This window comes from Cherax quadricarinatus, unplaced genomic scaffold (genome assembly GCF_038502225.1).
Source record: "Cherax quadricarinatus isolate ZL_2023a unplaced genomic scaffold, ASM3850222v1 Contig148, whole genome shotgun sequence".
Lineage (NCBI taxonomy): Eukaryota > Metazoa > Arthropoda > Malacostraca > Decapoda > Parastacidae > Cherax > Cherax quadricarinatus.
Genome location: NW_027195174.1, coordinates 177,501 through 191,868, shown reverse-complemented (window position 1 = coordinate 191,868; position 14,368 = coordinate 177,501). Strand labels below are relative to the sequence as shown.

The following is a 14,368-nucleotide window of genomic DNA, read 5'->3' as shown; positions in this document are numbered from 1 at the left end:
GAATGAGAGAGAGAGAGAATGAGAGAGAGAGAGAATGAGAGAGAGAGAGAATGAGAGAGAGAGAATGAGAGAGAGAGAGAATGAGAGAGAGAGAGAATGAGAATGAGAGAGAATGAGAATGAGAGAGAATGATTATGAGTACACAAGAGAGGACAGGCGCAGTTATGTAAACAAACCAGGAGAATGCAAGTTTTGTAAACAAGCCAGGCATACACGTCTGGTTTGTGTACAAATTACATTGTGTACAAGTTGTCTCTACATTGATATGGTAGAATAAATAAGGAGGAACACTCCCATTCTCATGTTACACCATTTTTAGAAGAAATGACGCTCTGAGTGAAGGCAATGGAAATAAGTCTCTGTCATGACTTTTTTTTTTTGGGTTATCCTAGGTACTGTACACATATGCTGCTATGTATGATAATCTATATAACTGTATTTATGTATACCTGAATAAACTTGGATATGAAAGGAATAATTTTCTACAGTTACCCCTAGTAACACATTTTATCTTATGTTGGACTAGAGAAAACGTTATTCTTGCTGTCACTTGTACAAATTATCAGGCTACGACATCTCGTATTGATGTTTATTTATTCTATTGAGGGGTGTATTTATCATCTTTATATGTTTGTATCATGTTTATTATATAATTTTGAAAAAATATCATGGATGGATTAATGAAAATGTGTACATTACCGTAATATACGTCATTTAATGAGACTCGGTGATTATTATTATTATTACTGCATTATTATTATTATCCTTTCTAATATGGCGTTACTCGTGCAAGTCGTCTGGCTGCCACATCTCGTACTGTATTTGTTTATTTATTCTACTGTGGGGTGTATTCATCATCTTTAAATGTTATGCATCGTGTTTATTATATAATTTTGAAAAAATGTCATAGATGGATGAATGAAAATATGTATACGTGTATTAATGTTACGACATTTAGTGAGACTCGGTGATTATTATCATTATTAATATGATGTCTCGAGACATAAGACACTCTTATTGATTTTAATGTGTACCTGCACGCCAGCACAGTATGTAATTTTATTTAGGTACAGGTATACATAAGTATAATTACCAGAGTATATATAAAATAGGAAAGAACTTTTAAAAACACTTGAAATTTTGGAGTTTCCAGACATAATGGAGAAACTTAGTGCTTACGGATCTCACGGAGAATGTAAACAAACTTGGCGGGGGGTGGTGACCGTATTAGAAAGTCAGGTGGGGGGAGCCGTATAGAGAGTTTTGGTCATAATTTGAAATGACCGTATTAGCAGAAAGCCGCAAAGCAAAACGCCGTGAAGCGGGGCCCTACTGTAAAGGTAGTGTTTACTAGCCAGTGAGGACAAATCCACATGTACATGCGATATATTTTGTATTATTCCGGTGTTTTTAGTGCTTGTAACTGCTATTTAAGCCACCATGGGCCCAAAGAAAGCTTCTAGTGCCAGCCCTGTGGTAAGGAAGGAAAGAAGCACAATAGAATTCAAGTAAAAACTCGTAGCAAAGTACCAAAGTGGAGGAGGAAGAGAGGGGTGAATGTGCCTTCTGCAATAATTCACTGATTCTACGATATGTACGATACTAATGCAGCAGGTATCAATAAAGGCTATAGTGCCAGCCAGCAATAAAGTGTAGAATTAACAGTGTAGCAAATAAGTTAAACAAGTAAGCGATAGAAAAACGACAAGAAAGTAACTCTCCAATGTTGTTGGGGGTGTATAGGGCCGCTGAGCACACGCTGGCATGCTATTGTCCACCACCCTAAACCTCTGCCAGCATCTCCTCCATCAAACTAATTAATCCTTAAACAGTCCAAACTTATACAGTGGACCCCCGGTTAACGAACTTTTTTCATTCCAGTAGTATGTTCAGGTGCCAGTACTGATCGAATTTTTTCCCATAAGGAATATTGTGAAGTAGATTAGTCCATTTCAGACCCCCAAACATACACGTACAAACGCACTTACATAAATACACTTACATAATTGGTCGCATTTGGAGGTGATCGTTAAGCGGGGGTCCACTGTATATACGTGCACTCATGCAGCGCCCTGAATATTTTGAAAAAAAAAAAATATAGAAAAAAAGCACATTTTTTTAAGTATTTTAGAATAAAAATTTTTTTTTTAGGGTCAGTACTTACCTAGATATGAGGCCAAGAAGTTGGCACTGGATGCTCATGTGACAGCAACATTGAGTCCTGCCACTTGCAGAAGTGTTGCCGATATACTTTTTTTTCTATTTTTCATATTTGATGTAATTTTTATGTTCTGATAATTACAATTTGTAGTAGTTCTTGTCATTTTATAACCAATCTTTGTTCTGACACTAGTATTAGGTACTGAAATTGTACTCAAATTGTCAGAAACACACTGACAGGTGGACATTTACATCTGCCTTAGCCATTTACTATTGTCTTGGAATATATACAAAGTATTTATATGTCCCAACAATGTTTTGGATATATGAAAGTATATAATAACAATGAGAAGGAGAAGGAGGAAGAGAAAGAGAAGGAGGAGGAGTAGGAGGAGAAAGATGAAGAAGAAGAGGAGGAGGATGAGATGGAGGAGGAGGGGGAGGAAGAGGGAGAGGAGGAGGAGGAGGAAGAGGAAGAGGAAGAGAAGGAAGAGGAGGAGGAGGAGGAGGAGGAAGAGGAGGAGGAGGAGAATAATACATAATAATAATAATAGGTAATAATAAGTTCCCTTGAAGCATGAAAACAAAGTCCACCCCTGACAGTGACATGATAAGATGAGATAACTGATAAGAGCTGACGTTTGAGGAGCATACACGAGGGTGGGGGAGGGTGCAACTGATAAAAGATTAGGGGTGATATTTGATGAGCATCGCCCTTACTTTGCTTTCGTTGGTACACAAACATGTCTGTCTGTCAAGCTCCCTGTCTATCTGTCTAGCACTCTGTCTCAGAGAGAGCCACAAGACTGGGTCGTCATCATGTTTACTCACATCTTCAGAGTATAGCACTTTGTCTGGATTTTTTGGGTTATCCTAGGTAATTTACACTATGTATGCTTGTACAGTGGTCCCTCAGTAATCATCCAGCCTGAAAGTCATCCATTTCAGAAGTAGTCCTGTTATTTCGCCTGAACATTGGCTCGCAAATGGTCTGTTAACTGGCTAATCGTCCTGCGTCTGGGATGCGTACTCACGCTCTGAGCCGTCTGGGCCTGCCTTCCCAGCCAGTGTGTCATTGTTTACCAGTGAGTGACGGTCCCCTCACTTGCTCTTACGAAATATTTCATAATAGTCCATTGATTTTAGTGCTTGCAAGTGCTAAATAAGCTACCATGGCTCCAAAGAAAGCTTCTAGTGCCAGCCCTTTGATAAAGAATGTGAGAAACACATATAATTTATGAAAAAGTTTGTAGAAAAATACAAAGGTGGTGGTGGTAGAGGGGAAGCAGTTGTGATAGTGGTTGATGGTGGTAGAGGGTGGTAGTGATGGTAGAAGGTAGTAGTGATAGTGGTAACAGTTGCAATAGTGGTAGAAGGTGGTGATGGTGGTAGAGGGTGCCTTCTTTAGTGATTCAGCGATTCTACCAACTCCTCCAATGTTGGAATTATATAGGGCTGCAGAAAACACCGCCGCCTCAGCTGCTGCTTCACCACCATTATGGATGGCTTACTCTCGGTGGCCCTTATGCACCCAACAACAACACAACACCTCTCGTGACATACGTAATGACTTATTTTATTCATTCTAGAGTATATTCCATGTTTCTATGTTATTAATATTGTTTATTATGTCATATTAGTTGAATTGTGATAGATAAATAAGCCGTAGAGTTGATATTAGTGTCATATTCTCCATCAATAAACTTGCCATCCCTCCCTCACACAAACAAGTCTTCAATAAGAACATAAGAAAGGAGGAACACTGCAGTAGGCCTGCTGGCCCATACTAGGCCGGTCCTTCACAAATCCAACCCACTAACAGAACAAATGCTACCCAAGCAATAAGCTCAGGTGCAAGTCCGACTCAAATACAACCCCTCTCACTCGTGTATTTATCCAACCTAAATTTGAAACTACCCAATGTTTTAGCTTCGATCAACCTACTAGGCAGACCGTTCCACTAATGACAGAAAAAGGCACAATACCATGACTGGAACGATACACAAATAACCTGCACATAAGAGAGAAGCTTACAACAGCGTTTGGGTCCGACTTGGACCATTTACAAAGTCACACTTTGTAAATGGTCCAAGTCGAACCAAAACGTCGTCGTAAGCTTCTCTTTTATGTGCGGGTTATTTGTGTACCGTTCCACTCATCAACTACCCCTATTACCAATGTTCATTTATACATTTTATTAGTGCTTTACATTTATTTGGGATTCGTTTCTGCATGTAAATCTATATTTATGCTAGAGAAGCGACCCCTGAAATGACCTAGAGTCCTTATGGAGAGGGATTCCCCTTCAAAACAATAACCTCTCTTCCCTCTCTCCTCCTCCCTGTGTTCCATTCATCAACACCAGCCTTCAATGAAGGTACTGTCATGTTGAATGTTCATTCTTTTGTGCATGTAAATCTATCTTTTAGGTAAAAAAAAAAATTGTTGTTGATACTTCTGGGTGTCTGGAACGAATTAATTGGATTTACATTATTTCTTATGGGGAAAATTGATTCTAAAAGCATTTTATTTCGATAATAGTCCCACTTCCAGGAACGGATTAAGGACGATAATTGAGGGACCACTGTGAGACAGAGATAGTCAGACAGAAAGACAGATTGAAAGAGATACAGAGATAGACAAAGACAGAGACATATAGACAGACACAGATAGACAGAGACAGAGGTAGACAGAGACAGAGGTAGAGACATAGACAGACAGAGGAAGACAGACCCTAAACTTGGGGTTAACATGACTTTCCTCTTAAAAAAGGAGTGTTAATATGACATTTCATCAGTGAATCCTTGGTGTTTGCCGCACTGTTTGCTCTAGCTGGCGCTCAATGTAACTGGCACTCCCACAAGGGACTAAGTGGTCCCAGATTTTTTAATACCACACACACTGAGTGTTAGGACCCAGTCTATGCTGACAAGACATCTCAGGCAAGTCGTGCCAAATTTGATGGCAGGAAAAATAAAACGTATATATACGTTTGGGGCGCTACGCGTAAGAATGTATATTCAGTGGACCCTCAGCTAACGATGGCATCAGCTAACGTTAAATCCAGCCAATGATACGTTTTAACGCAAAAATTTTTGCCTCGGCTAATGCTAAAAAAACTCGCCCAACGCAATTCGTTTGAGACGCGTCCACGTGGCCTGAGCGCGCCTCAGTTGTCCCGTGGGTGCCAGTGTTTACAAGCCAGCCAGTGAGGTCGCATTAATGCATACAATCGGAACATTTCATATTATCACAGCGTTTTTAGTGATTGTAAATGCAAAATAAGTCACCATGGGCCCCAAGAAAGCTTCTAGGGCCAACTCTGCAGGAAAAAGGGTGAGAATTACTATGGATATGAAGAAAGAGATAATTGCTAAGTACGAAAATGGAGTGCATGTCTCGGAGCTGGCCAGGTTGTATACCAAACCCCAATCAACCATCACTACTATTGTGGCCAAGAAAACGACAATCAAGGAAGCTGTTCTTGCAAAAGGTGCAACTTTGTTTTCGAATAAGAGATCGCAAGTGATAGAAGATGTTGAGAGACTGTTATTGGTGTGGATAAATGAAAAACAGATAGCAGAAGATAGCATCTCTCAAGCGATCATATGTGAAAAGGCTAGGAAGTTGCATGAGGATTTAATTAGAAAAATGCCTCCAACTAGTGGTGATGTGAGTGAATTTAAGGCTAGCAAAGGTTGGTTTCAGAGATTTAAGAATTGTAGTGGCATACATAGTGTGAAAAGGCATGGTGAGGCTGCCAGTTTGGACCAAAAAGCAGCTGAAAAATATGTGAAGGAATTCAAGGATTACTTAGACAGTGAAGAATTGAAACCTGAACTAGTGTGTAATTGTGACAAAACAGGCCTGTTTTGGAAGAAAATGCCAAACAGGACCTACATTACTCAGGAGGAAAAGGCACTCCCAGGATATAAGCCTATGAAAGACAGGCTTACTTTCTTGATGTGTGCTAATGCTAGTGGTGATTGCAAAGTGAAGCCTTTATTGGTGTATCACTCTGAAACTCCCAGTGTGTTCAGGAGAAACAATGTCCTCAAGGCTAAATTGTGTGTGATGTGGAGGGCTAACAGTAAGGCATGCATCACTAGAGACCTTTTCTATAACTGGTTGCACCATGCATTTGTCCCCACTGTGAAAAATTAACTCCTGGAAAATAAATTGGACCTTAAGGGCCTCCTGGTATTAGACAGTGCTCCTGGTCATCCTTCAGACTTGGCAGAGCAACTTTCTGGGGACAAGAGCTTCATTAAGGTCAAGTTTTTGCCTCCTAATACCACTCCTCTCTTGCAGCCCATGGACCAGCAGGTCATTTCAAACTTCAAAAATCTCTGCACAAAAGTTGTTTCAAAAGTGCTTTGTAGTGACCACAGAAACTCTATTGACTCTAAGAGAGTTTTGGAGAGGTCACTTTAATATCCTCAATTGTGTAAACCTTATAGGTAAGGCTTGGGAGGGAGTGACTAAGAGGACCTTGAACTCAGCTTGGAAGAAACTGTGGCCAGAATGTGTAGACAAAAGGGATTTTGAAGGATTTGAGGCTAACCCCGAGAAGTGTACGCCAGTTGAGGAATCAATTGTGGCATTGGGGAAGTCTTTGGGGTTGAAGGTTAGTGGGGAGGATGTGGAAGAGTTGGTGGAGGAGGACAATGAAGAACTAACCACTGATGAGCTGCAAGATCATCTTCAATAGCAAGAGGCCAGACCTGAGGAAACTGCTTTGGAGGAGGGGATAGAGAAATTGAAGAAATTGCCTACCTGAAAGATTAAGGAAATGTGTGCAAAGTGGCTTGAAGTGCAAACCTTTTTTGATGAAAATCACCCTCACACAACTATTGCAAGCCATGCTGGTGACTATTACAATGACAGTGTTGTGAACCACTTTAGGAAAGTCATAAATAGCGAGAGGTACAGGCCTCTATGGACAGATATGTTGTGCGACAGAGGTCCAGTGACTCTCAAGCTGGTCCTAGTGGCATTAAAAGAAGAAGGGAAGTAACCCCAGAAAAGGACTTGATACCTCCCGCCCTATTGTAAGGGGATTCCCCTCCTAAACAATAAGTTCGACACACTCCCCTCCTCCCATACCATCAATCATCACCAGATCTTCAATAAAGGTAAGTGTCAGTTTGCGTGTATTAAAATTAATATTTCATATGGTAAATTTTATTTTTTTTTATGCTTTGGGGTGTCTTGCACGGATTAATTTGATTTCCATTATTTCTTATGGGGAAAATTAATTCAGCTAACAATAATTTCATCTAATGATGAGCTTTCAGGAACGGATTAATATCGTTAGCTGAGGGTCCAGTGTATACGTTTGGACCGTTTAAAGGTTAAAACACTGACTTTGCTGTGTATTTTTGTATGGTATTTATGGTTGTATTCTCATTTCCTTGGTCTCATTTGATAGAATGGAAGATATATTACAGAGATGATTTTTGAATGGTTTATGGACTGAAAATACCTTGAAATTGAGCTCAAAGTAGCGGAAATGTTTGATTATTGCCGATGTTCAGGAGTAAACAAATCACTTCACGCCTCCAATACACGTCAACTAGTGGGTCTAATGTGCTTTCACAAATGCACTGATATTGTTTATACCATTTTTACTATAATGCAGTAGTCTGCATAACAGTAAATCTTTTTTTTTTTTGTGATTACCTGGAGAGAGTTCCAGGGGTCAATGCCCCCGTGGCCTGGTCTGTGAGCAGGCCTCCTTGTGGATCAGAGCCTGATGAACCAGGAATAAAAATTCAAAATGGAAAGCAAGCATAATGTAAGACAGGTCTGGAGATGTTACTAATGAGCAGAGAAAATGTTATTTTATTGCTAGGAATGTTTGTATGGTTAATTCTGGACCTAATTTTGAAATTGGGCTTACTTGAATTGTGTGTGAAATTGGCCAAATTACCAATTTCTGATCACTTTATTAGGTAGTTGAAATTGATAAATGTTCAGTTTATTGTACTCACTCGATAGAACAAATAGAGTTCTAGCGAAATAGCTATGAGTTTGGTTGACTGGAGCAATGGAATTGGTCGAAAATGGAGCTCAAAATGGGCGAAATCACCAATTCATAAATATTGCTGAGATCGCTAACTTGCGAGAGCATAATTCGAGAAGTTTTCCATTAAATTTTGTACTTTTGGTGTTATTACCATCAGAAAAAGGGTTAAACCATCTTTTGTAACATTTTATGTACCGGGTATGTGTGTGTTTGCTATATTTTATTTGGTTATGAGTTTACTTTCAAAAGAAATTTTTTAACCTCTTCATATCAGTGTATCTTGGCTCTTGTGCACAATTTTTGTTTTTGTTTTTTGACCCAGAGTGATACCTTGCCCAGTCTTATTGCATTCTTATCAGAATTTACAGTAGTTTCTTTGGTTCTGTTACCTTAATTTCCTTCTATTTATTGTCAGACTGCTTTACTTTAGGCTAGGAATAGGGGAAAACTGGTATCATGAGGGTTTATTTCAGGGATTTTGGAGATTACTGTCAGTCACTTTTGTAAGGTATGAAGTGTTGCAATGCTCATTGATGTCCTTCAGGTCCAGAATGTTCCTCACCACTTGTTCCTCACTCCCAGCCATATTCTTTCTTTAATCACTGGAGTTTCATATTAGTATATTGTATTTCCTCTTGCTTCAAAAACCTTTGTGTAACACAGTAACTACCTACCTCCTAAGAGTTTTCCAGAAATACACAAGTATGATAATTTGAATTTCTGTAAATTTATATATTTGTGTTAAAATTTGTGCCATTTTGGGGGATACATACTGATATATAAGACTTGTTTTAGTAAAAGATAACAGCAAATGATGAGAATGTTGCTAATTGTAGATAACAAGGGTATCAATATATTTTTTTTTAATTTCATAGTTTGAAATGATGCATCTTCTTAACAGACTGGTATCAGAAATCTTTCTTACAAGGATAGACTAAGAGCACTGAATCTACACTCTCTAGAAAGGTGTAGAATTAGGGGATGATATGTTTGAGGTGCGTAAATGGAAACCAGGAATAAAGAAAGGGTATATAAATAACGTCCTAAAAATATCTAACTGAGGAAGAATTCGCAGCAGTTGGTTCAAATTTGAAAAATTTTGATTTAGAAAGCATAAAGAGAAGCACTAGTTTGGTAGTAGAGTTGTAGATGAGTGGAGCAAACTCCTGAGTTATGTCATTGAAGCTAAAACCTTGTGTAGCTTTAAAAAAAAGTTAGAGAATAATATGAATGGGTGTGACTTGAACATTGTGAGAGGTGTACAACTCTTCCCACAAGATGTTTGGAAGATGTTTTGTGAGAGGTGTGATACTCTTCCCACAAGGTGTTAGGAAGATGTCTTGTGAGAGGTGTGATACTCTTCCCACAAGGTGTTAGGAAGATGTCTTGTGAGAGGTGTGATACTCTTCCCACAAGGTGTAAGGAAGATGTCTTGTGAGAGGTGTGATACTCTTCCCACAAGGTGTTTGGAAGATGTTTTGTGAGAGGTGTGATACTCTTCCCACAAGGTAGTTGGAAGCTCTCTTGTGAGAGGTGTGACACTCCCCACAGGGTGGTTGTCTTACTGTAACCCTTAAATTGTCCAAACGTAGATCAACGTTCACATGCATAACGCTCCAATTGTAGATCTACGTTTTATTTTACGTGCTTTCAACCTTGGCACATTAACCTGAGTTGCCTAGACATGAGAGAATAAGTCTGTGCACTCGGTGTGCGCAGTAGGACAAAATTCGGGGATGCCAGGAAAAATGCGCTCTTCGCTTTAAACAAACAAAAAAAAAATTTTTTTTTTTTTTTTTTTTTCCAAAAATATTCAGAGCAGTATGCATGTGAACATTGATCTATGCTTGGACAGTTTAACCCTTTGACTGTTTCAGGGCCCTCTCTGAAACTGTCATTCTATGTCGCCAAATATTCGAAAAAAAAAAAATTATTTTTTCTTATGAAAATGTTAGGAATATTTTTACTAGTGTTTTAAGCCTAAAAAAAAATTTTTGCCATCAGTACTTACCGAGATATAGAGCCGCAAAGTTTGCAGAAATCGACGTGCGTATGGCAACAGCGGCGACTGCCGCCCACCCGGTATTCTTTTATTTACTCTAATTCAAAGGTTTCTTGCATTTTTCAATATTTTTCTTTTCCAGGTAACTTATGTGGCCTGTGAGACCAATGTAAGGTGCATTATTCAAATATACACTCATTATTTACAACACAATAACAGAACAAACTTTATCACTATTAGTTTGTGTATACACTTTGTTTACACAAACAAACAATACAAAACAATGTTTATTACTATTGTTCCATAATATATATACATATGTACAGTCACTAAGCACGTTCCTAGAACTGCTGCAGCTTGTGGAACTCTTTGAAACATGGGTATATGCAGAGGGGCACTTCACACTCCTCACACATAAAACGAGTGTCTCTGCGTGTTTGTGGGCGTTTTGTGGTATGCATACATACATAACACCTCTTCTGAGCATTTTTCTTGGCAGTAGTAGGAGGCAGTTGTATGGGGTAGTGATCACCAGGCCTCAAACGAGATGACGTCTGTGGGCGCTGGTCTATTGCAGGAGTTGCTCCTTTGTACTTTGCAATTATTTGTCTGATTACTGACAGGCAAAATTCACCATATTTTGGTGTTTTGTTGGTCTTCAACTTGTATATGTTATAAGCATTTAGCATAGAGATATCAACAAGATGGAAAAAAAGTTTGATATACCACTTATAACTCTTGCGTACACAGTCTGCAAACCCAATCTGCATGTCACATTTGTCCACTAAGCGCATATTGAGGTTGTAGTCCATGACAGCTGCAGGCTTTAGAATGGGTTCATTGGTCTCTCTGTTGTCCCTGCCACTGGGTACCATTTCGTTTGTGTGAACTGATGTCAACAATGTGACATCACGTTTGTCATGCCACCGAAATGCCATGATGTCATTGGCAGCAAAGGCTTGCACCTCACCTCTGCGAGTGCCAGCGTCGAACCTTGGCATATGTTTGCGATTACCACGCACTGTGCCACACACGTCTGTCAAGTTCACTCGCAAGAAATCACTGAGTAAGGGGCTTGTGTACCAGTTATCAGTAAATAACATATGCCCCTTACCAAGATATGGTTCCATCATTGTTCGAACCACATCACCAGAGATACCCAATAACTTCATGGTATCTCTCAAAGTATTACTGCCAGTGTACACAATAATATCTAAAACAAGACCACTTCTGCAATCACACAGTACAAATAGCTTTATACCAAAGCGTTTCCTCTTGCTTGGTATATATTGCTTGAATGAGAGTCTTCCTTTGAATAAAATCAAGGACTCATCAATAACAAGCTTCCTGAAGGGATAAAAATACATGCAGCACTTTTGTTTCAGGTACATAAACACATTTCTTATCTTATATAACCTGTCGCTTCTGTCAGGCCTGGTTTTGTCTGAAAAGTGTAACATACGCAACAGTATCAGGAAACGATTGACACCTATAATGTCACTAAAACCTGGAGTTGAAATCAGGCGATCTGTTGTCCAGTATGTGGTGACAGTGTGCTTATACACATGTGGCATAAGCATTATTGTGGCAAAAAACAGGTACATCTCTGCCACAGTTGTCTCCTTCCACTTGTGTAGCCGTGATTTTGGTGAGAGAATTGTATTTGCCATGGTGTATTCACAGTATGTGTTGGTTTCCCTGACAATGATGTCCATCAGGGGTTCATCGAAGAATAACTCAAAGCAGTCCAGTTCACTGGCATTGTTCCCAAGTGGACAAGATGGCTTTATTCCACTTTGTGTTTCATCAAAGTCATGGGGACTGGGAACAAACTCGTCACCGTCCTGCCAATCCCAGATGCGGTCTGCTGGTGGGGTCTGGATATTGTACCGTGGTTGTGGCTGTGCAGGTTGTGGTGGTGCAGGTTGTGGCAGTGTGGGGTAGGGTGAGGCTGGTTGTTCTGCTGAGTCAGCCGCGTGGCCCGGTGATGGTGCCACATGGGCCGTGCCACCCTCACTATCACCACCACTGCCTCCTCCCTCACTGTCACCATTCATACCCATCGTTACAATATCGTCATCTTCACTATCAGGTCGTGGTGTTGGGGCACGGGATGTGCTCCCAGAGTTTCTCCTTCCCCTTGGAACAACATATGAAACACTACCAGACCGCATGCTACGTCGTACATACTGGCTCTTCACTGGGGAATATTCACTCTCACTGTCACTAGAACTGCTTTCAATGACCTTGAAATCACTATCACTATCACTATCACTATCACTGCTATCATCAGGGTGTTGTACACGACCAAATAGTTTCCTCTTTCGTCCTGGTACAGGCGAAGGTGAATGTGAACAAGCCGGCACAGCACCAGAGGTCGAAGGTTGTGGGTCATCTGGGTTTTCGTCACTATTTACGTTATCCTGGGCACTTTTTTCGGTAACACTCACTTGAAAACCCTTGAATTCACTGTCACTGACATTTTCATCGCTGTTAGAGCTATCACTTGGGAACAAAAGACCTCCAATCCGCCGAGGAGTGAGGAACTTCTTACCGAGAGGCATGGTGAAAATGGACTGACAACATGGCGTTCCCACAATGCACCGCTAGGTCCCAGATTTTTTTCACAGGGTGCACACTGACCACTGAGACCCATTCTCTCCCGTGTAGGCCTACCAGGCCTTTGGCGCGCGATTTGAAGCCGCTAGAATTTGTGCGTATAAATACGTCAGAAACATTGGCTCGTAAGACGTATTTATACGTCGGAAACAGTCAAAGGGTTAAGGGTTAAACTCAACATATCTTTCAGTGTAATTGTTTGGGAATATTTTGCCATTCTAAGTTGTGACTTTGGGTCATTGAGTTACAAATGAAGTTTATAGATGTGAATAGTTGATGGGTTGGACTTGTGTTGCAATGATTTGTGTAATAAATTATTAAATATGCTTTGATATTAGCAAGTTGTTAATGATACAGCTTAATGATATGAATTCATCAACTGTTTGTTGAAACTGCAGAATATAAAGAAAAAGTTTTAGTAAAGTACTTTGTAACCAAACCAAACAACATTTTCTTTTAACTGTTTCTTGTTTGACAGGGATTGTCTGTTTTGGTGAATTCACTTCCCAAGATTGAAGTTGACATTGAAGGTTGGTTACGTGTGGCACATAGACTGTGGGTGGCAAAGTATGATGTATCCGATGACGTAGCTCACTTAGCTGCAGAGCTCTGGACCAAAGCTAACATGGAGGTAAGCTATCAGTCTTATTTGTTTCTAATTTTCAATATTTTTTTGTTTATTTTTCTTTATTACTGCATACAGTAACTTTGTATAACGGACTTAAACCCATATTTAAGCACCATTCTTGAGGTGGTAATCTCTTAAGTGATTTTCTTCCATTTTTGACTTTCTCAATTATGTGGGTTAGCAACTTCAGACTTACTGGAAAAGATTAGGGTACACCAGCCAGGGTACTTCCCCACACACCAGCCAGGGTACTTCCCCACACACCAGCCAGGGTACTTCCCCACACACCAGCCAGGGTACTTCCCCACACACCAGCCAGGGTACTTCCCCACACACCAGCCAGGGTACTTCCCCACACACCAGCCAGGGTACTTCCCCACACACACCAGCCAGGGTACTTCCCCACACACCAGCCAGGGTACTTCCCCACACACCAGCCAGGGTACTTCCCCACACACCAGCCAGGGTACTTCCCCACACACCAGCCAGGGTACTTTCCCACACACCAGCCAGGGTACTTCCCCACACACCAGCCAGGGTACTTCCCCACACACCAGCCAGGGTACTTCCCCACACACCAGCCAGGGTACTTCCCCACACACCAGCCAGGGTACTTCCCCACACACCAGCCAGGGTACTTCCCCCACACACCAGCCAGGGTACTTCCCCACACACCAGCCAGGGTACTTCCCCACACACCAGCCAGGGTACTTCCCCACACACCAGCCAGGGTACTTCCCCACACACCAGCCAGGGTACTTCCTCACATACCAGCCAGGGTACTTCTCCACACACCAGCCAGGGTACTTACCCACACACCAGCCAGGGTACTTCCCCACACACCAGCCAGGGTACTTCCCCACACACCACCCAGGGTACTTCCCCACACACCGGACAGGGTACTTCCTCACACAAACCAGCCAGGGTACTT

The 14,368-nt window shown here is 40.9% G+C and overlaps 1 protein-coding gene across 1 annotated transcript in view; it reads left to right on the top strand.

The window, feature by feature from the left end:
- The window catches only part of l(3)80Fj (lethal (3) 80Fj), a gene marked incomplete at its 3' end in the record, with an annotated part of 271,490 nt that overhangs the window by 86,636 nt on the left and 170,486 nt on the right, over positions 1-14,368 (top strand). Inside the window, 1 exon segment of the mRNA XM_070080109.1 lies at positions 13,288-13,440. Within this exon segment, the coding sequence (XP_069936210.1) occupies positions 13,288-13,440 (153 nt within the window).